This window comes from Scylla paramamosain, chromosome 44 (assembly GCF_035594125.1).
Source record: "Scylla paramamosain isolate STU-SP2022 chromosome 44, ASM3559412v1, whole genome shotgun sequence".
In the NCBI taxonomy this organism is placed as follows: Eukaryota; Metazoa; Arthropoda; class Malacostraca; order Decapoda; family Portunidae; genus Scylla; species Scylla paramamosain.
The window spans coordinates 6,177,482-6,201,325 of record NC_087194.1 but is presented as its reverse complement, the minus strand read 5'-3'; the positions used below and the strand labels follow the sequence as shown (position 1 = coordinate 6,201,325).

Sequence of the window (23,844 nt, the reverse complement as noted above, 5' to 3'; positions counted from 1 at the left end):
ATAATACTGATTTTGGAAGAAATTGCACAGAACAGAAGATAAAATAGCACTTTAACAAATGCGTAATAAATATAATAATAATAATAATAATAATAATAATAATAATAATAATAATAATAATAATAATAACAATAATAATAATAATAAGAAGAAGAAGAAGAAGAAGAAGAATAAAGATACTGACGCTAATAATACAATGTAAATGCATGAAGAATTTATCAATACTAGGAGAAAGTTGAATAAATAAGATACAAGAAAATATAGTATATTATTAGATATACTTTTCACTATTGCCATTTCACATGAATTATTGACTACTGTGATGATACTAGTACATGAGGGTAATGTCTGATGAGCTAGCGTATAACATATAACATATAACAAGTGTATAACATGTGTATAACTAATAAGCGTATAACAAATGACTCTTTAATTTTGTTTTGAAGCAAGATAGACTCTTTGATTGTTTTATATCACCTGGTAAATAATTCCAAATCTTAGGTCCTATATACATGGTGGAGTGTTTGAACAGTGTTAAATTAGGTCTGGGAATGTAGAGTGAATACTGGTTTAGAGTTTGGTAATTGTGTAAAGGTTGTGTATTGTAGTTACTTAAATTTAATGTTTTGTACATTTTGTACATCTCTCTCTCTCTCTCTCTCTCTCTCAACCCTTCAGTTGTCATAAAAGTATGAGGCAGGAGTTGATGTTTTTCTGGGTGTAAGTATGACACACACACACACACACACACACACACACACACACACACACACACACACACACACACACACACACACACACACACACAAAGAAGAGAGAGAGAGAGAGAGAGAGAGAGAGAGAGAGAGAGAGAGAGAGAGAGAGAGAGAGAGAGAGAGAGAGAGAGAGAGAGAGAGAGATGTAGGGAGGAGGGGAGGGAGAGGAGGGTAAGAGGGCAAAGAATGAACAAGGGAAGGGGGAACTGTACCCACCCCAAACAGTCTCCCCTCCCTGGTGGAGGGGGTATAGGATGAAAAGAAGGATAGGGGGATATGGAAGATAAGGGAGGAAAACTATGATGGAAGGCTCTGCCAATGAGACTTGCTCATTCTGGATAGAGGGTGGGGCATGGAGTGGCTCATTTACATGACTGGTGGGGACAGGGAGAGTCGGGGGAGCAAAGTCTGTCAAGACAAATCAAGACAGGATACAGGATTGCTCAACAACAACAAAAATAGAATCCAACCATGATGCCTACGTGTCATTGTATATTCCACTGGCACTTCATGACGCTTACGTAGGCATCATTGTATTGAAGGGGTTAAGGAGAAGGAGCATCACAAGGAAAGGCTGAAGGGTAGATGTGAGTTATGTCAGTGATGGCTTGTGTTACATGTAATAGACTGGAAAGGGCTGAGGACACAAGGAATGGAGATTTTCACCCTGAGAGGGAGAAGGAAATGCTTTCTTACATTTTATTTCAGTATTGAAAAAATTATATTTTGATTCTTTCTGTTGAATAAGACTGAATTTCTTAAGAATACCTAGCTTAGTTTAGGAAGACTTGTAAACTTAAAAATGGAAAATATGGCAGTGGTAATAGAAGTAGGTGGCCAGCTGTGCCTAAGCTCATGGGACGTACAGTAGTAGGGTGGTCCATGAGACTATCCCTTTCCATTAGGGGCAGACAAAGCGAAGAGCGTGAATGATGTAGGTAACTCTCCTGCACATTTACCCTTGCAGGAAATGTGTGGGTGTGCTAGGCAATGCTGGTCCTCTCACTTACCAAGATGGACTGAAAGGTTCACACTTTCTTCAGCTGTGCCAGCAGAGGCAGCTTCCCCTGGTGTTCCTTCAGGTGAGGCAACAAGTTAATACTTTACAGGTATACCTCACCCTATGTCGTTAATTGGTTCAGGAGGTCATGACTTAGGTTGGAAACAACTTAACCTGAGGTATTACTGTATACTAACTTTACCTAGTATATTTTTCTTATTTGTGTTTACCTTTTTGTATTTTTACTGGATAAAGGTAGACTTGTAATATACTCTTGCAGTAACAAATGATCATGCTGTTTCCTTGAAATTTATGTGTATTGTTTACACACACACACACACACACACACACACACACACACACACACACACACACACACACACACACACACACACACACACACACACACACACACACACACACACACACACACACACACACTATTGAACTCTGGAATGACTTGAAAGAAGAGGTGGTTGTGGCAAACAGTGTACACATGTTTAAAGAGAAACTTGGATAAATATAGTTATGGAGACGACAAAATGAGCTTTGGTTCATGCCCTGTACAATACAGCTAGGAAGACCAGTGTCCTTCCTACATAAAAAAAAAAAAAGTAAACTAGGTAAATACACACACAGACTTACACACACACACACACACACACACAAACACACGCACACACACACACACACAGACACACACACAGACACACACACACACACACACACACACACACACACACACACACACACACACACACTGGTTGTGAAGTGTTTGTAAACAAACTGAGTGAGGAGGTGAAACAGAAGGCACATTTTATTGAAACCCCTGTGGGCTTGAGACAGTTGGTGGAGGCAAGCAGAGAAAGGGATTTTTCAGGATTCAGAGAAGAGAAAGGAAATATGAGGAGGATAATCAGTGTAGAGAAAGAAGTAAGGTGTATGAGGGAACTGATCTCTGGCATTCTGGAAAAGCAGGACAAACTTATTGTGCAAAACAAAGAATTGAGAAAGAAGTATAGTGAATGTGAGAGTGCTGTAAAGATAAACAATGAGATGAAAGAGGCAATTCAATTCCTTCATCTATCAACTCGACACAACCTTCCAGACAACTATCCCCTCTTCTTCAGTGACACTCAACTGTCCCCCTCTTCTACACTGAGCATCCTCGGTCTGTCCTTTACTTATAATCTGAACTGGAAACTTCACATCACATTTCTAGCTAAAACAGCTTCTATGAAGTTAGGCGTTCTGAGACGTCTCCGCCAGTTTTTCTCACCCCCCCAGCTGCTAACTCTGTACAAGGGCCTTATCCGTCCATGTATGGAGTATGCTTCACATGTCTGGGGGGTTCCACTCATACTGCTCTTCTAGACGGTGGAATCAAAAGCTTTTCTTCTCATCAACTCCTCTCCTCTAACTGACTGTCTTCAGCCTCTCTCTCACCGCTGCAATGTTGCATATCTAGCTGTCTTCTACCGCTATTTTCATGCTAACTGCTCTTCTGATCTTGCTAACTGCATGCCTCCCCTCCTCCCGCGGCCTCGCTGCACAAGACTTTCTTCTTTCTCTCACCCCTATTCTATCCACCTCTCTAACCCAAGAGTTAACCAGTATTCTCAATCATTCTTCCCTTTCTCTGTTAAACTCTGGAACTCCCTGCCTGCTTCTGTATTTCCACTTTCCTATGACTTGAATTCCTTCAAGAGGGAGGTTTCAAGACACTTATTCATCAATTTTTGACCACTGCTTTGACCCTTTTATGGGACTGGCATTTCAGTGGGCATTTTTTTTATTAGATTTTTGTTGCCCTTGGCCAGTGTCCTTCCTACATAAAAAAAAAAAAAAAACTGAGGAACTAAAGAAAGAAAATGAGATACTCAAGACTAAATGTAATGAATATGAAGTAACTCTGCAAGGGCTGCAGCAAAAGCAGAGGATAGTGCAGGAAAAGTGGAATGGACAGTGTGTGAAACCAAACTGGAGGAACTGAGAAATGCCTGGAAAAAAGAAGATGAGGATGAAAAAGTTAGCTTCACAGAGGTGGTTAAAAAACAAATACAGGAAAAGACCAAGGACACAGTAATTCAGGTAATTAAAGAAAAGGTTTTGGTGAGAGACACAGTTGATAAGAAAAAATGTATGGTCATTTTGGACTGCAAGAGAAGAAAAACCCTGTAAAGTCTGTCAGAGAGAGAGAAGAGGAGTTGGTAAGAAAAATTATTACAGTGGACCAAGATGAGGAACAGGGACTGGAACAAGAAGTGGAAAAAGCATATAGAATTGGAAAATATAGAGGAGGAGGTAAAAGACTGTTAAAAGTGAGAATGAGATCCCAAGTTGCAGTAGAGGAGATCCTAGCAAAAACTGGGAATCTTGCTGAAACTTCAGAATACAAGAATATATGGGTAAAAATAGATATGAACCTGGGAGAAAGGAAAAAAGAGAGGGATCTGAGAAATGAAGCCAAGGAAAAAATGAAAGGACAGAGACTGTAAAGAGGAAATTTTATTGATTTTATTGATATGAGACTTAAGGAAATAGTATATTTAGGAAAGGGAGCAAGAAATGAAAGAACCACAGCAGCAGACAAACAAATTGCATGTGATGGGAAAAGTAGTACATTAAGAGTAATGTATACAAACATAGATGGGTTTCTTTCAGAGATTACTTAAAGGAAAATAAACCAGATGTGTTGTGCTTAAACAAGACAAAGTTAAAAGAGGAAGTCCATTTAAATTTTAAGGAAGAGGGATATAATTATTGGAGGAGAGATAGAAAGGGAAAAGGAGGAAGAGGAGTACTAATGATGGTTCGAGATGATATATATGTGGAAGAAGTGCAATATGGAGATGGCATGGTGGAGGTCATAGGTATAACACTCAGGACCAGTGGGAGAGAAGAGAGAAAGATCATATTATTGTATGTGCCACTGAAGACTAATACATGGAGGTTGGAGGATCACAAGGAAATGCAAAAGGAAGTGTTGAAGTGCCTAGACAACATGATAAGGAAGGACAATAGAATACTACTAGTGGCAGACTTTAACTTTAAAAATGTAAGCTGGGAGGAGATGAAAGTTAATGGAAATGCTGGACCGTAGAGTGAAGAAATGCTACAGTTAGCTATGGTGATTATAATGGACCAATGGGTGGAGGAATTTACAAGATACAAAGGGGAGGAGGAACCATCTATGCTAGACCTGGTATTCACAAAAAAAAACCGGAGTCCAGTCCAACCATTAAATACTTAAGCCCAATGAGAAAAAGTGATCATGTGGTGTTAGAAGTAGTACTGCAAGATTGTAAGGAGGATTATAAAAATGGGAGACTAAATCATGCAAAGACAAATTTTATAGAGTTAAGAAAGTTCTTTGGGAGTATTGATTAGAAGGGACTTAAGGAAGGCAAGACAGTGCAAGAGAAATATGAAACATTCCTGAAAAAGTACAATGAGAGTGTGCAAAAATATGTACCTGTATATAAAGTAAGGAGGAGCAAACATATTTGGTATAATACCAGATGTGCAGAAGCTGAGAAGAGAAAGGATAATGATTGGAAGAAACTGAAGAAACAAAGAAATGAAAGTAATAGAGAGCAGTATAAGGAGGCAAGGAATTAGTATGTTAGAATAAGAAGAGAGGAGAAATAATTTGAAAAGGATGTGGTAAAGAAATGTGAGGAAGAGCCCAAGCTTTTTTACAGATATATCAATGGAAAGATGACAAGCAGAGAGACCATTAACAAGATAGTAAGGGAAGGAAGGATATATCAAACAGCAGAAGAGATGAATGAAATTATGAATGAGAGTTTCAGGTCTGTGTTCAATGTGGAAGCGGGTTTTACAGAACTAAGTGAGGAGGTGAGGCATCGGGGTTTATGGGAAGTCTTGGTGCAAAAACATGAAATTGGCAAATTGTTAGAGAAGTTGGATGTCAGGAAAGCAATGGGGCCTGATGGAGTGTCAGGTTGGACACTAAAGGAATGTAGAGAACAAGTGGTAGAGCCAATTTGGGATGTGATTAACAGCTCACTGATAGAGGGAAGAGTACCAAGAGAGTGGAAGAGAGCAAATATAGTGCCAATACACAAAGGAGGAAAGAGGACCGAGCCACAAAATTATAGACCAGTGTCGCTAACTAGTGTTGTGGGCAAGATTTGTGAAATAGTGATCATGGAAAAGTGGGTGAAATATTTGGAAGAGAACGAAGTTATAACAAATAGTCAATTTGGTTTCAGAAAAGGAAGGTCATGTGTGACAAATTTATAAAGTTTCTTTACAAGAGTAATGGATTTAGTACAAAACAGAGATGGGTGGATAGATGCAGTGCACTTGGACATCAAAAAAAATTTTGATAAAGTTCCACATAAAAGACTATTGTGGAAAGTGGAACATATAGGAGGACTGAGAGGGACAATGCTAAAATGGATGAGAGACTACTTAAAGGATAGAGAAATAAGAACTGTGATCAGCGACACCTGTTCAAGTTGGAGTAATGTAACAAGTGGAGTAACACAGGGTTCTGTGTTAGTACCCATTATGTTCCAAATATACATCAGTGATATGCAGGAGGGTTTGACCATTTATATTAATCTGTTTGCTGATGATGCAAAATTGTTAAGAGTAATAAAGAGCCATGTTGATTGTATAGAGTTGCAAAGAGATATTGGCAAGATTTATGGGTGGAGCAGGAAGTGGAAATTGGAATTCAATGCTAAGAAATGCCATGTAATGGAATTGGGAAAGAGTAAAAGAAGACCTGCATGGGACTATAAAATGGGGGAGGAAGTAATAATGAGGAGCAAGGAGGAAAAAGACCTAGGAGTGGTTTTTTCAAGATATCCTGATCCCAGAACAGCATATAAATGAGATATTTGGCTTGACATAGAGATTGTTAACAAATATTAGAGTGACATTTCATTACATGGATAAAACTATGATGAAAAAAAATTATAGCCACTATACTACGTCCCATACTGGAATGTGCAGCAGTGGTGTGGTCTCTGCATATGAAGAAAGACATAAAGAAGTTGGAAAGAATTCAGAGGGCAGCTACAAGGATGGTACTGGAGCTGAAAGACCTAATGTATGAAGAGAGGTTGAAGGAAATGGGACTGCCAACTTTGCAAGTTAGAAGAGAAAGAGGAGATCTAATAACAATGTATAAAATAGTTAACCACATTGAGAAGGTAGACAAGCAGCATCTGGTGTTGCTGGAAGATGAAGCTGGACGGACAAGAGGGCACTCAGAAAAGATCAGGAAGAGTCAGTGTTTGAGGGACATCAAGAAGTATAGTTCTCCACATAGAACTGTGGATATCTGGAATCATCTAAAGGACATTGTTACAGCACCAAGCATGCATAAATTTAGATATGGATAAATATAGATATGGAGACAGGACACTATCCTGTATCCTGCTCGAATCCTGTATTATACAACTAGGTAAACACACACACACACACACACACACACACACACACACACACACACACACACACACACACACACACACACACACACACACACACACACACACACACACACACACACCACTTCCTTTAGTAATGTATTCCACTGACTTATTGCTCTATTTGTGAATTTACATTTCTGCACTTCTTGTCTCCTCTTCTCTTGTTTAGTTTATTGCTGTGCCCTCTTAATGTTACTAAATGGTGCTGTGTGAGGTGGATAGAGGGGTATGTCAAAGAAAGAAAAAAATCTTTTTGCCAATAAGTGAACATGCATGATCCATCAATTATTTCTCTCTCTTTACACTATCTCTTTACCACTATCAGCTATCATATTACTCTTTCTGTGTTTCCATCTAGTTCTCACACTTTCCTTTGTGAAATATGATGTTTTTGGGCAAAGTTTCTGTTCTACCAGTATAGTGTATTGAAGTCTCTTACAGTTCTGTTTAGGAATCATTATAGTGAAAGTCCTGTCTTTTGGCATTTATGGGGCTAAATAGGTGCCAAAGCATCGAATATGCTGAAAGATCAGATGTGAATTTCATCAGCTCTGTTGGCAATGAGTAAATGAGAACATAAGCGACTGTCTATTTATATATTTGCAGAAAACCCAAACTAATGTCTCCAAGGCATATTTATATAGAAATCACAAACATTTCAAGGCATATATCTTGAAAACAAACAATATAAGTCTACTGTAAGGATGAATTAAGTCCAGACTGTAGTTCTGTTCAGTCTCAGCAAAGTTGATAAATAAACTGAGATTTTTTTTGGGTCCTCCCACAAAACTTTCTCCAGGTCTTCTACCTCCTTGCTTTCCTCCTCTTTTGTCTCCAAAGCAGCAGGATATGTCATGCCTGAAATGGTCTGCTGGTCAGTCTGCTCCTCAGCCACTGGTGGGTTTTTGTTCACAAAGACAGAGTGGAGAGACAAACATGGCACTGTAAACATGATAGACATTCTCACATTCTTTATATATATATATATATATATATATATATATATATATATATATATATATATATATATATATATATATATATATATATATATATATATATATATATATATATATATATATATTTTTTTTTTTTTTTTTTATTTATTTATTTATTTATTTATTTATTTATTTTTACTCTGCCTGTTATGGGTTGGATTGCTAATATTCCTTTCCATTCCTTCTTAGTCTAGTACTTTATTCTTATATTCCAAGTTTATACCCAAAATATCCTCAGATACATCACACACCATCGTACCTAGGGGGTGCTGTAGCTAGCAGGAGAGCCTACACATGATGGAAGATAATTATGTTGCTCTGACACCATTTTTAAACTTGCCACATGCTAATACATTTAGGAAAATATAGTGTCAAAAGATCAGATAACTTTCGGAATGGAACCAATTTGCAAAAGTGCAGGAACATCGTTTTCAAAACATTGGTTGCCAAAGACAGGACTTTTGCTGTGCTTTCAACATGCTTAATGAGTTTTGCATTATCCATAAATAATTGTTTACAAGTTTTAGCTTGTTCTGTGTGAAAAAAATGAAGAGTATGCAAATAAGGTCTTCCAGGCCTTAGTGATATACATTACCAGTTATAACTCAGTGCACTTTGAAGTTTGTATTAGTAATGTTTATCTTTTGGTTTTCTCCACTCATAGTAAGAAATAGCAAAACAGTCTCCCATTTCTATTTGGAATGAAAAATATTTTGTCTTATCAACTGACTGTTTTCAGCCTCTGTCTAATCAATGCAGTGTTGCATCTTTTGCTATCTTCTACTACCATTTTCTTACTAACTGCTCTTCTGATTTTGCTAACTCCATGCCTCCCACTTCTTGCGGCCTCACTGCACAAGACTTTCTACTTTCACTTGTCTTCTGTCCACCTCTCCAATGCAAGAGTTAACCAGTGTTCTTTACCATTCATCTCATTTTTGGTAAACTGAAACTCCCTGCCTACTTCTGTATTTCCTCCTTCCTTTGACTTGAACTCTTTGCCAGAGGGAAATTTTAAGACACCTATCCTCCAATATTCCATTTTTACTTCTTTTTAGAGCTTTCTGTTGTCCTTGGCTAGTGCCCATCTTACATAAAAAAAAAAATCTAACTGTATAACTTTATCTCTGTCTCTGTAACAGAATTCTGGCAGCAAGGAGGCTCATGACAGTGCCTGGCTGGGTGAGGGAAGGGAGGAGCAGCACCTCAGCCTCAGAGGGCGTGCTGCCATGATGGCTGCCCTGGCCTGCATCACAGTGCCCAAGATTGCCATCAATGTAGGGGGTTGTCATGCTGATGACAACTACACTATGGTACTGAAACTTCTTTGCCTTTCTGTGGGATATTTGTTTGTAGCTGGGAAGTTAATGAAATGTCCTATTATGTTTAGTAATTTATATGTACTTGGACTTTCATCGTTAATCTTTTCTATACTGCTTGAGAGATTGTGCAGGTAGGCTCAATTTTTTTTCATTATATACTTAAGCTGTAAAACAATAAGCACTAAGTGTATATCGTATGTTATTATGAGTCTGTTGTCATGTAGTGTTGTTAGATATCATTGAAACTGTTGCTTTACCTGATATTCCATTTCACGTTTGCATCAGGAGGGCATGAAATTATTAATAGCAATCTTTATTGATGTGTGAGTAAGTGTGTAGTGCATTATTTGATCTCCAAGCTAATTGTATGCATCTTTGATAGCATGGTGTTTGTTGAGTCAGTATGCCTCAGCTTTTTTTTTCAGGGTAATTGTTTTCAGATGATAAATATTGTTGGTTTGAAATGTTATCCTGATCTTCTAAGTTGTGTTATGTTTTTCTTAGTGCTTTTTCATTGTAATGTATTGTTTTCCTCATTGTCATCCTTCCTTGATATCAATCACTTTGTTTCCTTGTTGTTCTTTAGCTGAATATAATGTTTGATAATATCTTACTTCATTGTTTAATCTAAGTTTTTTTTTCTTTTCATATTTTATTACCTTCCTCCATTTCTATCTATATTTTTTTTACATTATTTATTTATTTATCTATCTATTTTGTGAAAGAGCCTTTTTCCAGACCAAACTGTGTGATTGATGCCTGTAAAGTGAGGGCAGGAGTACTTTCTCTTCTGTCAATGGGCAAGGGACTGAGAGAGTAGTGTAAGTATGAATGTGAACGTTGTGTGCCTTGTCTTGTCCTCTTTTTGGGAGGGACAGCCTTGGTATATGTATGATGTTAGGTTTGTCTATCCCTCTTTTTGGGAGAGACAGCCTTAGTATATGTATGTATGTATGTATGTATGTATTTATTTATTTATTTATTTATTTATTTATTTATTTTATTTCTTTATTTCTTTATCTATTTATTTATTTATTTTTTTCATTTTATTTATTTATTTATTTATTTATTTATTTATTTATTTTTTTTTTTTGCCTTAGTGTGGACCAGCTTTCTCTCCAAACTTCATCTTTTCCTGGCCGGGCACATCAGTCACACACACCCTTAACCCGCCACCTGCCGACCCACCCTCACAACCCACGCAGGCCCCAGGCAAGGTGAGATCCTGAGCATGGCCGTTGCAGCCTCTTGTTTCTGTAATCTTGGGTTCATTGTATCTTTGCATATCAGATTTTTATATGGAGGTGTCTTAGGGTGTTACCTTTGACTTTCCTGCGATGTTTGTTATGAATTTGTATGGTTTATATTTTTATGATGTATTTAGAGTCTTGTTTGTTAAATTTTAAGATAAAATGGACTCAGGTTTAGGAGTAAAGGTATGATGTCATCATTGTCCACAAGTATAGTGTTAAACAGTAAATGCCTAACCCTCTACCTTGCCTCCACTTCCACTCATGCAGAGGGTTGAGGGCAGATGCTTATTATGGGTGGTAAGGAGTCCAAATACTGGAGTAGTAATAATGAGATATGATCAAGAGGAGAGGAAGTGTTCTCACTGAGGCCATCACACCTCTTTGTTTGAAAGCAACAGGGGGGCATAGCTTTCATGTGCTTTTAGCAGACACAGTGATGCTGCTGTGTAGGAAGACTGTGATTGGCAAGATTCATTTCCTGATCTAATTGGTCAGAAGTGGCAACCAAAGCTTTGTTATTTCGAACTTGAGTTGGATAGATGATCTGCTGTGTTGGCAAGCTTTTGGTAGGAGGAATGTCACAGTACTTCTCATCATTAGCTAAATGGCTTTGAAATACATTCATAATTTGTAGCAGCTTGTGTGATGCATCATGATAACTTAACTAAATAAGGGAAGCTGCTAGAAGCCACCAGACCTACACATGGTCTACAATCTGCCTTTCCTTCTTGCTGAAAGTTAGCCTACATTCAACCTGTTCCTAAAAAGGGTGACTGTTCTAATCCCTCAAACTACCGTCCTATTACTTTAATTTCCTGCCTATCTAAAGTTTTTGAATCTATCCTCACCAGGAAGATTCTTAAACATCTATCACTTCACAACCAGTATGGGTTCCATCAAGGCCACTCTACTGGTGATCTGGCTTTCCTTACTGAGTCTTGGTCATCCTCTTTTGGAGATTTTCGTGAAACTTTTGCTGTTGTCTTGGACATATCAAAAGCTTTTGATAGAGTCTGGCATAAAGCTTTGATTTCCAAACTACCTCCTATGGCTTCTATCCTTCTCTCTGTAACTTCATCTCAAGTTTCCTTTCTGACTGTTCTATTGCTGCTGTGGTAGATGGTCACTCTTCTTCTGCTAAATCTATTAAAAGTGGTGTTCCTCAAGGTTCTGTCCTATCACCCACTCTCTTCTTATTATTCATTAATGATCTTCTAAACCAAACTTCTTGTCCTGTCCACTCCTACGCTGATGATACCACCCTGCACTTTTCCACGTCTTTTCACAGACGTTCAACTCTTCAGGAGGTAAACATTTCTCACAGGGAAGCCACAGAGTGCTTGACTTCAGATCTTTCTAAAATTTCTGATTGGGACAGAGCAAACTTGGTATTGTTCAATGCCTCAAAAACTCAATTCCTCCATCTATCAACTCAACACAACCTTCCAAACAACTATCCCCTCTTCTTCAGTGACACTCAACTCCCCCTCTTCTATACTGAACATCCTTGGTCTGTCCTTTACTTATAATCTGATCTGGAAACTTCACATCTCATCTCTAGCTTAAACAGCTTCTATGAAGTTAGGTGTTCTGAGACGTCTCCGCCAGCTGCTAACTCTGTACGAGGGCCTTATCCGTCCATGTATGGAGTATGCTTCATATGTCTAGGGGGGTTCCACTCAACTCATACTGCTCTTCTAGACAGGGTGGAATCAAAAGCTTTTTGTCTCATCAACTCCTCTCCTCTAACTGACTGTCTTTGTCTTCAGCCTCTCTCTCTCACCGCCGCAAGGTTGTATCTCTAGCTATCTTCTGCTATTTTCATGCTAACTGCTCTTCTGATCTTGCTAACTGCATGTCTCCCCTCCTCCCACGGCCTCGCTGCACAAGACTTTCTTCTTTCTCTCACCCCTATTCTGTCCACCTCTCTAATGCAAGAGTTAACCAGTATTCTCAATCATTCATCCCTTTCTCTGGTAAACTCTGCAACTCCCTACCTGCTTCTGTATTTCCACTTTCCTATGACTTAATTTCCTTCAAGAGGGAGGTTTCAAGTCACTTATCCATCAATTTTTGACTACTGCTTTGACCCTTTTATGGGACTGGCATTTCAGTGGGCATTTTTTTTTTTTTTTTATTGGATTTTTGTTGCCCTTGGCCAGTGTCCCTTTTACATAAAAAAAAAAAAAAAAGGCAGTTCCTGTTTGAAACACAGTTGTCTGTTTCCACCTCTCATCCTCATCCATAAATTTGTCTGATCTTTTAAAGCTCCCTAATGACTCAACACTAACAACATGATTACCAAGTCCATTCCATTCATCTACCACTCTTTGAAAACCAATTCCTTCCCTCTCTTTCTTAAATCCAGACTTTTCGGGCTTGAACCTGTTATTTCTTGTCCTATCCTGATCATGTTTTAAAATACTATAAAACTGATGTAAAGGTTAATTATGAGACCAAGCAGCTGTGGGATGGAACACTCAAGCACACTCACAGTAACAAAGCAATTCATTGTTGATCCCAGCAAGTTGATCACCAAGGCCTGAGTGAATTTTGGTTTACCTTGACTGTCATGCCACCACAATACAAGAATGAACTACTGAGCCTTTCAGTGTGATGTCTCCTTTGTTTCAGAGTGGGGGAAATAATTTATTGTTTATTGCTCCACTTGTGAATAAACTACATGAAACTTACGAAGGACTGAAAGAATTTAGAGATTGGAACAATTACTTGCATTGTGAAACTTGTATCGAGTGTGAAACCCATTTCCTGTCCAAGATTAATTTTGACCATATTTCTTAATTTTGATCTGTGTTCATATTCTAAGTTGAAAATGACAGCTGGTATAAGTAAGTCTTTTTATTAATGCTCCTCCAAACTTTGTATGGCGCAGGAGGTTCGTAAGAAGAAGAGCATGTCGATGTTCAGTTTCCCCGAGGACAGTGCCTTCTACCACGCTGCTCAGGTCCTCAATGATGGAATTATTGTCCCTTCGCAGACTAGACAGGTGGGTGAGAGCTTGTATTGCTTTTATATATATATATATATATATATATATATATATATATATATATATATATATATATATATATATATATATATATATATATATATATATATATATATATATATATATATACACACACACACACACAAGAGGGGCACTAGCCAAGGGCAACAAAAGTCAGATAAAAGGCCCACTTTAGTGCCAGTCCCCTATGCAAGGTCAAAAAGAATCATCACAAACTAGAGGATAAGTGTCAGTTTTAGAAGATTATAGAGTTTTTAGTCAGTTCAGTGTGGCTGTAAAGAAAAAGTTCAGAAAAGCCTTGTAGAACTTGTGCAAGGAAATAAGTGGAGACTGTGACTATGGTACAGGATTTTACTATTAGTGCCTGAGGGATACATGATTACTTGTGTAATTTTTCTTGACACCATCATCTTTCTGTTGTGTCTCAGGTCTTATCTTCAGCTTCTTTAGCTAGACTAGAAGTCAACAAACCTGGCAGTGTGATGCGCTGGATAGCCTTTTCCTTTTTCAGATGTTCTCATTTGTTATTGATGACAAAGTAATTTGAATTTTTCATTTCATATTCTGCACAGTGTATGGGTAAGTGTGATAGGTGTAGGTGTAGTGTTTTATTTTGCCATCTGCAATTTTTTCTTTGAAAACTAAACATGAATGAGAGTTTGTTTCATCAGTATGGTAATTGTGTGTAAGGCACATTGTCTTGCTGTGGAAGTATGTGACCACTTGCCTGAGCTCCTGGAGTGTAGTAGGATGGTCCATGAGACTGTCCCTTTCCACCAAGAGCTGACAGGGCTAAGAGTGTGAATGATAAGTATATGAGTGTGTGATGGTTTGTCACCCTGTGATAGTGTAAGCCCAGATAGATAGTGTAAGCTACAACTTGTGGGAGTGGATCATCCTTATCTACATACATACAGTGTTGCTAATGGTACAAAACAAATTGTTTGATTGAAGTATTGTGTGGTAGATGAAACACATTGCACATCCAAAAATCATGTCTTTTCATTTGATAAGTCTGACACTCAAAAAAAAAAAAAAAAGTAATATAAGCATTGACAGATTATACCATGGTGATGGTTATTTAGTAATTCATAACCTGCAGATGCTTGTTGAGCAATTTTTTGAGAATTGAGTCTTATTAAGTGAGAAACTTTGTGATGTTTACTATCATTACTACTAATTCCAATGACTTAGATAGGGGAATTAGTAGTGGTTAGTAAATTTGTAGATGACACAAAGATAGGTAGATAGGTAGGTCAGACTTGAATGCCATCACCTTGCAGGCAGATTTAGATAGGATAAATGAATGGACAGACAGATGGCAAATGCAGATTAATAACAACAAATGCAAAGAACTTAGCATAAGTAGAGGAAACCCACACAGTAGGTACACAATAAACAACGAAGCTCTGGTTGGTTCACGGTATGAAAAAGATTTAGGAGTTATGGTTAGCTCTGAACTCTGTCTAGAAAAGCAATGCATAGAGGCCAGAAACAGGGGAAATAGGGTATTAGGATTAATTTTTAGGAGTTTTAAAAGTTGAAGGCCCGAAGTAATATTAAAGTTTATTTGGCGCTGGTCAGACCTCATATAGACTATACTGTGCAGTTCTGGTCCCCACATTACAGGAAGGATATAGGTCTATTAGAATCAGTGCAAAGGAGAATGACTAAAAGGATACAGAGGATGAGGAGTATTCCTTACAAGGCGAGATTGAAGCTGTTAAATTTCCATTCTTTAGAGAGACGTAGGTTAAGAGGGGACTTGATAGAAGTCTTTGAATGGTATAAGGCTTATAACAAAGGGGACGTAAGCAAAATTTTTAGGATCAGCAACCAGGACAGAACAAGAAATAATGGGTTCAAGCTTGAAAAATTTAGGTTTAAGAAAGAGATAGGAAGAAATTGGCTTTCAAATTGAGTGGTAGATGAATGGAATGGACTCAGTAATCACGTTGTTAGTGCTAAGACATTAGGAAGCGTTAAGAGAAAATTAGATGGGTTTATGGATGGAGATGACAGGTGGAAATAGGTAGGTATATTTCATACAGTGACTGCCACATGTAAGCCTGGTGGTTTCTTGCAGCTTCCCTTATTTCTTATGTTCTTATGTTCTTATGATTGTTGAGCATGCAGCAGCCAACACAACACTTCATTCAGACACTTCTCACACCTTACAGTTCACTTTGTGCCATGAGTGTTGTACTTCTCTGCACTTTATGAGCTACACACCATGACTATTTTAGCAAGTCATGTCAAGTCATTGTAATGCACAATTCTGACAAAAAAAACTGTGAGCAGATGGCAAAATGTGACACTTGTCCACACTTGTCACTCTTCAAGAGATACTGGTTATCCACACCTGCATTAAAGTGGAGTTCAGTCTGTGGGTGAGCTGCCAGGTGTGAAAAGGATTGGTGATTTTGTCTTTGGTGATTGATGAAAGGGTTGTCTGAGAGCATGGAATTGAGGTGACTTTGTCTTGACTAGTTAATGAGAGGGTTGTTTGAGAGATTCAGATGATTTTGTCATGGATGGTCAGTGGGATAGTTGATAGGAATCATTTTGAGATCTGGGAGGAGCCATCTAGTGCATCATTTTGTCAAATTTGTTGACTGACACTGAATGTAATATGAGCATTTTCTTCTCTGCAGTTTTCCAAATCAGATTCTAAAGTTTGGTTAGTGTAGGAAAGGCATCAGATGGTGGTATTTATGCCTTGAACTTGGTTGATTGGCTTCATCCATAGATTGTGTCCCAGTGTCTGAGGATCTGTCGGCAAAAGGAGGGAATAACCAACAGTGCCAAGGATTTCTCAGTGCTGAGGCTGTGATGAGGGTGTGTAATATGGATGCCTGGCTGCCTGCCCTGCCATACCTCAGCAGTGTGTGGAGAATGTCCAGAGTGACTTGTGAGTGGGTTTCCTTGTATTTGTAACCACACTGTGCAGTTAGATGAATGGTTCTCCAGCCATTCGTGTCTCTAGTTTGGTTAGGTGTTTGAACATCAATGCAATAATTTGATAAGGCAGTACAATTAGTATGATGCAGTAAATAGTATCAGAGAAAGTATGTAGTAGGATGTATATATTTTTATAGAGGTTTTTATATAGAATATCATGTAAGATTACCATCATGAAGGAAACCTTTGTGACATAATGTAATTCAAGATTGTGTTCTCTGAAGTTTTGCAAAAGATGTAGGTGGAAAAAAAAAATATGCCTGTTTCCTATTGTGATATATGTATGCTGAATTGTATGCTTAGATCCAGTGGAGAATTATGAAAAGGGTTGATGGAGAGCAAATACTAACTACTACTGGGTAAGGGAGAGGAAGCATATATATATATATATATATATATATATATATATATATATATATATATATATATATATATATATATATATATATATATATATATAAATACAGCAAACTCTTTCTAACTCAGATGCTTAAATCCTGTATATCGGAGGATGACCTGGATGCTTTCTGGGCCTTATATACTTACGCACAACCTGAATGAGCATTGGGGTTATCAAGAGATTTCCAGTTAGAATCTGGATGGTGGTGTTGAAATGATAGATGGTGTGTCATGCATTATGATAACTAAAAAATGGTCATAAACTGCACAATATCTGTCATGAAATCTGTGTGGGCTGCAACGGCTACCAAGACTGAGTCGGCCCTGTCATAGGACAATATTCTGAAACACTTCTGTGCCACACCTTCACTACATTCAAAAGGCTCCAATTGTAATCACTTGAGTTTTTAACCCTCTCACATTCTAGCAAGTTTTGTAAGTTTTCTTTCCAATGCTTCTTCCGTTGGCAGGCATTTGTAGCCTCTCAATGTGCCTTGCAAAACTTTGATTTAGAAGTTTTAGCAGTTTTCTTTCCTTTGAAACTCATAAGTAGGTACGTATTATATATCACTATATTCATGAGGAAATTACCTTTATGATGATCATATAGGAAAATTACTAAAAAAGTAACTTCACTCATTTTTCCACCAAAAATAAATACAAAAGAAAAAAGTTCACAACCTTGTTGCTCAAACTTTTCCTGTGAGGATTCTGTACACTACACATCATTTAAACTGTGTTTTATAGCTTTACAATGGTACTGTTGTCATTGTGATATGTCAGTTAGATCTCAAGAAAACAAAGAGAAACTGAAATCAGCATTCATCTCAGGTTATGTGCAGACAGAGTTGCTGGCTGAAACTGACAAATTATCTACCAGTTGGCCTATTCTGGGAAGCATCATTAATGCCAGTTCATTACCTATGTGAAGCTTATGCTCATCTCTGACTCACCATAAACTGATGCACGTACACCATACACTTTATTTTTAATGAATTTAAATTAAGATTTTTTTATGCACTTATGCATCAGTGCAATTTCACGTGAAAATATTTTGACACGTGTACATCGTGTGTGTGTGTGTGAGAGGGTTAAGGGTGTTTTTATGGTTGTAATGAAAACTTAACAAGATTTCTACATTATCAATAGGAGAAACACTCTTGAGAACCTGGCTAATCATCTCTGTGGCCTTGGAAAACAAGAGAGCGTTTCTGAGTATGGGGTGTAGTGCGGCTAATAACAGGTGTTTTCACTATCAGGATGCCGCCTTACAACATCAGCATCCCTGGTGAAGGAATAATCTATCCAGAAGGGATATCCTGAATGTTCCTACTGACACAGAAAATATTAGAATAACAAGTACATACAAATGCTCCTTTTACAATTAAATAAGAAAGGTGGACTATATGTTTAACAATTTAGCCCTGTTTGGGCATGGAGAGGGCTGAGGGAGTAAAAATTTCTCACCTTCATCACAGGTCATATAGAATGTGTAGCCTTGTCAGTCTTAGAAAGGCAAGTGATTTTTTCTTTTGGTTTTCATTATCCAGTTTGAATTTCCATATATATATATATATATATATATATATATATATATATATATATATATATATATATATATATATATATATATATATATATATATATATTTATTTATTTATTTATTTATTTATTTGTTTATTTATTTCTCTATTTATTTATTATATGTACATATCTTTGAGTAACTTCAATATTTGTATAACAACAGGTTATCCTCCAGTTGATTCAATTTAGTGAGAGTTTGCTGTATAGACTGAAGACTGTGAATGAAGGGGGAGGAAGCAGGTGTAGATGGGAGAGAAGATGGAAAGAAAGAAGGAGAGAAGTTTAGAAGCAAGGAACAGAGAGGAGCTAGAGATAGTGAATGAGCAGTAGTAGTGAGAAGCAGTTCTAGAGATTGATACACAGAGAAGATGAGAGCTGTGAAGGAAAGGAAATCAAAGAGTGAATGGTTAGAGAGAGATCAGACATGAATAGTTGTATGTTATTTCTTTTCTTCTACAAGTTGCTTTAATCAGAAATAAAGCAGATATCAATTACAAAATAGGAAACAGATTAATATTCAAATACAAATGCAGCCCTTTAGAGAGAGAGAGAGAGAGAGAGAGAGAGAGAGAGAGAGAGAGAGAGAGAGAGAGAGAGAGAGAGAGAGAGAGAGAGAGAGAGAGAGACTTTATTGTAGTGTATAACAGGACATATTTTTATAGTTCCTGTTTACATTATATTTTAGAAAAGTGTTGCATTCTTCTGTCAGACTTTGTATTGTAGTGATAAGACTGTCAGTGATAAATAATGGCCTGATTTATAGTATGTGTGTGATGTGTCTATCTTGAGTGTCCTGCCACCATTCATTCCCTCTCAAATGACCTCATGACCAGTTTGTTTCTGCCCTAAAGTCAGTGTCTCAGCATTTCCATCTTGCTTCAAAAGTCACATTTATCACAGTGAAAAAGGTCCCTATGTAGAAAAGTTCAAGATTCTTTTTTACCATATCTCAATGAGTAGTGTCGTTTGCCATTTAGTACATCTATAGTATTTTGTTATATCTATATATTTTTTACTTTTCTATATATACCAGGCCAGCAATCCCACATAGGGTGGCCCACACATCATTCACACTCTTAGCCCCTTTGACCCATGGTAGAAAAGCATGCTGCAAAACTGTACTCATAGATTTTTTGTGTATATTTATGAGAATGGTACTAGTAATTACAACTCATCTCTTTCATAAACAAAGAATGATTTCTCTACTTTGACATATTTAAAAAATATAATTTTCTTAACTTTCGTGTTAGAGAAAAAGAAAAATTGAGTTCAATTTTTGATAACTCAGCCTGGACATGATTAAGGCAGCTCTGCCGATAGGTGCTCCTCCTGATGAAGCATTGGTCTAAACAGAAATCCATAAATTGCTGCAAAGTGGCATTGTTTGCAAGACTGATGATGACTTGGGGAAGGAACATTATGACTGTAACAAACAGAAGGTTGTTACTCAAGATAGAAAAGCAGAAGGAACTGAGCAGTCAGTAGCATTGTACTTAATGATAAATGAAGCCACTCTGATGCTGGAAACTTGAACCCTTTGACAACTAATGACAGTATGCGATTTATTGTTCTGAGTTACTAGATTACTTTAGTTAACAAAAACACAACTAGAGCACTAAAAGATTTGAATCACCCAGTCACTATGGTGTCACTGGCATCAAAAGTTGTCCTGCAAGATTTTACAACACTTGAGAAGAATCTACAAGTCAAAGTGAAAAAAAAACATGGGATCCTTGACTTATGACAGAGTTTAGTTTCTATGCCACATCATAAATTGATTTTCTATGTTGATTGGAACCAGCCTAAGTAAACACTCACTATGTTAATGCATAGGTGTACTGTAAAGTCATAATTTAAGTCCTAGGAGATAAAAATGTAACTACTTTACATGTAAAAAACACATGGAGGACATACATTTATTAAGTATAAAATAATGAAAAAAATCAGTAATGGAAAAAATCAGCAATGTACAGGGACAAGCAGTGCCAGCATCATAACCTTGAAACAGCAAAAGTTGAGACTGTCATAAACCAAGGCCTCCTCGCACAAGCACTGAAAGATTTTAATTATTTGACCTCTCTTATTTTCAGTGGTGTCTTTTATAATAGTAATACTCTAAACTTGCAACACAGCTCTTTTATAGCTCTTTTATAACTATATTGACTTGGAAGAGAAGTCATTGCAGTCAAAGAGTAATAATAAATAAGACCACAGGCATTACAAGAATTGAGCTGTTTGACTACATGATGTCACTAAACTTGGCACCACATCATCAGATTTGAGGAGAAACCATAGCAGTCAAAAGAGTAATAATAGACTAAACTTCAGGTGCTATAAGGCCTGAACTATTTGATCACTACTGGTGTCTATGGTATCTTGTGATTAAACTAGATATTTCATTTTATCATACTCAAGGAGAAACTGTCATAGTCAGAGAGTAATAATAGATAAGACTACAGGTGCTGTGAGGCTGGAGCTGTTTGATTACTGCCGCTGCTGTCTGTGGTGCCTTGTGATTAAACCAGGTATTGAATTTTATTAGACATGAGTAGAAACTTTTGCAGTCATAGAGTTTAACATTTGTGGTTAGTTTATATCTGTTCTTCTAGTTATGTGGTGAACTGCTGATCATATTTAGATATGGAGAGACCAAGTTCTGTGTTTTGAAAAGACTGAAATATAAGAGTAAGAGTGAGGTCTTTGTGTGTTGGTGAGGCTCATGATAATTCCAAGGCTCAGAAGAAACAAAGTATGACTCATATTTTATTTCTAACTTAATTTCATTGGTTCATATTTTATTTCTAACTTAATTTCATTGGTTATTCAGATTAGGAATAGTTCAGTTTGATATTTTCCCAACAATTTGCATGTGAGAGGTAGAACATTCATGTGGAGTGTTGTCATGCTGTGTGGTGAATCTTGTTTCAGCTTCCTGCTTCACCATGATTTATTTCTCGTTAAAGTGTGATCATCGTTGTGATTGTCATTACAGATAAACTTTATTTGATTTTTAAGACAAAAATTCACCACCTGTGCATGTTGGTAATGCTTCAAAATGATTTACAATATTTTATGGGTTCTGTCACTGTTTTTACATGGAATTCATCCTTTCTTTCAGTTTTAGTCCAGAAAAATCCTAAGATGTTCTCATCACTATCAAATATTAGTAAGTATATGGGAATCATTTGGAAAAGTAGGAAATAATTTGATTCACAACAAATATTTTTGAAACCAAAAAGCCTTTTGTTTATTAGAGAAAAAAATAGAATTAAAGCAATTCTGATGCTTGATGATGACATCCTGAGGGACAAGACAATGCTCATCGGTCGAGAGGTGACACAACATTAGCTACTTCTGTGTATTTTTTACTCGTTTGATATTGTTATAAATCTATGATTATTTCATAATCAGTTCATTAGTTTCCATTGAACAATAACAATAAAGGTTTGTTTTGCATCTCACCTGTGGCCACTTTGTTGATGGTCACAGTATTAAGTTACACATTCATAATCACATTTCAGAAGAATGTTATACTTATTATGTTATATGTCATATCATAATAAAATACTCTCATACCTCTGTACTACCGATCTTGCTTTGACGAATTTCGGAAGCAACGGATAAAATCTGGAGCAGCCGACTCAATTTCAAAGTCCCGCCCGCTATGGATGGAGTTGTGGCAACACTGGACACGAGCCACTGCTTCGAGGCTGACTGTTTGTTGCAGGCGGTCAGTTTATTTACATCAGTGTAACAACACGTGTAGCTCATTGCTCCATGGTTTTTGCCCTTTTTATGTGTTGTGTTTGAATTATCATAATTTTCTATAACCAAGGAGGAAAAAGTAGAAATGACAGCCAGTGAGTGACCTTGACACAATGCTCTCTCTCTCTCTCTCTCTCTCTCTCTCTCTCTCTCTCTCTCTCTCTCTCTCTCTCTCTCTCTCTCTCTCTCTCTCTCTCTCTGTGTGTGTGTGTGTGTGTGTTATCAGAGAGAGAGCGAGAGCGCTGGGCCATAGCCACTGTCAAGGTCATCCACTGCCCGTCTCTCTCTCTCTCTCTCTCTCTCTCTCTCTCTCTCTCTCTCTCTCTCTCTCTCTATATATATATATATATATATATATATATATATATATATGTGTGTGTGTGTGTGTGTGTGTGTGTTTATATATATATATATATATATATATATATATATATATATATATATATATATATATATATATATATATATATATATATATATAGGTTATATCGAGCTGCACAGCTACTTCATCATCATTAATCTCTTCCACCATGAGTGAGTACCATTACTGATTTTTCTCATTAATAGAAACAATAAATAGACATTTTAGGGGTAGCGCCAATATAAATACGGATTTTAGCACTTCATGTGGTGCCTTTGGAACATAATCCCGTGAAAAATTGGGGTTCGTTGTGTCGGTACGTACGAACAATCCATCGGACCGATGCTCCTCCCTTTTAGTCCGTAGTACCGAGGTATGGGTGTATTTAAAAGAATACACACTAAAGTACTTGACCACAGTTACCAATGAGGCAAGGCGACGGTGCTATCAGCGACATCCTTCCACCAACTGGAAAATTAATTGAAATTGCTTAATGTCCCTCTGTGAGAAGGCAGAGCGCTCTAACCACTATTTGTTTGGCAACAGTGCTCTCCTCTGTCCCACGCAATTTGTGTGGCAAAGTGCTCTCCTGTCCCGCAAAATTTGTGTGGCAAAGTGCTCTTCTGTATACCAGAAGAATATTTGGCTGCTCCATTTAGTTTTCCCATTAATGGATTGACATCACTGTTGGAACATTTCCTCTCTAGACACTTGTGAAATGGATACAGGGAGTCCTCGGTTTACAACAGTCTCGACTTCGCTGGTTGGTGGTTTTGACGCTGGCAGTGCATGTCCCTGTACATTCCCCATTGCTATTTTTTTTTATTTTTTTTTTATTTACTGATTTATTTAATTATTTTCTATTTACTGTGTGCCCTCCATGTGTATTTTTACAGGTACAGTAATGGTGTTTTAATGTCCTAAGTTATGACCACAGTACTATA

The 23,844-nt window shown here is 37.2% G+C and overlaps 1 protein-coding gene across 5 annotated transcripts in view; it reads left to right on the top strand.

Annotated features, from left to right (window-relative positions):
• The window catches only part of LOC135094034 (biotin-dependent 3-methylcrotonyl-coenzyme A carboxylase beta1 subunit-like), a 43,901-nt gene extending 21,166 nt beyond the window's left edge, over nucleotides 1–22,735 (top strand). For 3 of the 5 annotated variants that reach the window (XM_063993760.1, XM_063993758.1, XM_063993761.1), the window contains exons 9-13: nucleotides 1,723–1,837; nucleotides 9,367–9,537; nucleotides 10,647–10,763; nucleotides 13,693–13,806; nucleotides 16,580–22,735. In XM_063993760.1, the coding sequence (XP_063849830.1) occupies nucleotides 1,723–1,837; nucleotides 9,367–9,537; nucleotides 10,647–10,763; nucleotides 13,693–13,806; nucleotides 16,580–16,663 (601 nt within the window). In that variant the 3' untranslated portion in view covers nucleotides 16,664–22,735. Of the gene's footprint in view, nucleotides 1–1,722; nucleotides 1,838–9,366; nucleotides 9,538–10,284; nucleotides 10,368–10,646; nucleotides 10,764–13,692; nucleotides 13,807–16,579 lie in introns of those variants that run through there. The other 2 variants (XR_010263550.1, XR_010263551.1) reach the window with 2 other exon arrangements.
• Nucleotides 22,736–23,844: the final 1,109 nt, after the last annotated feature.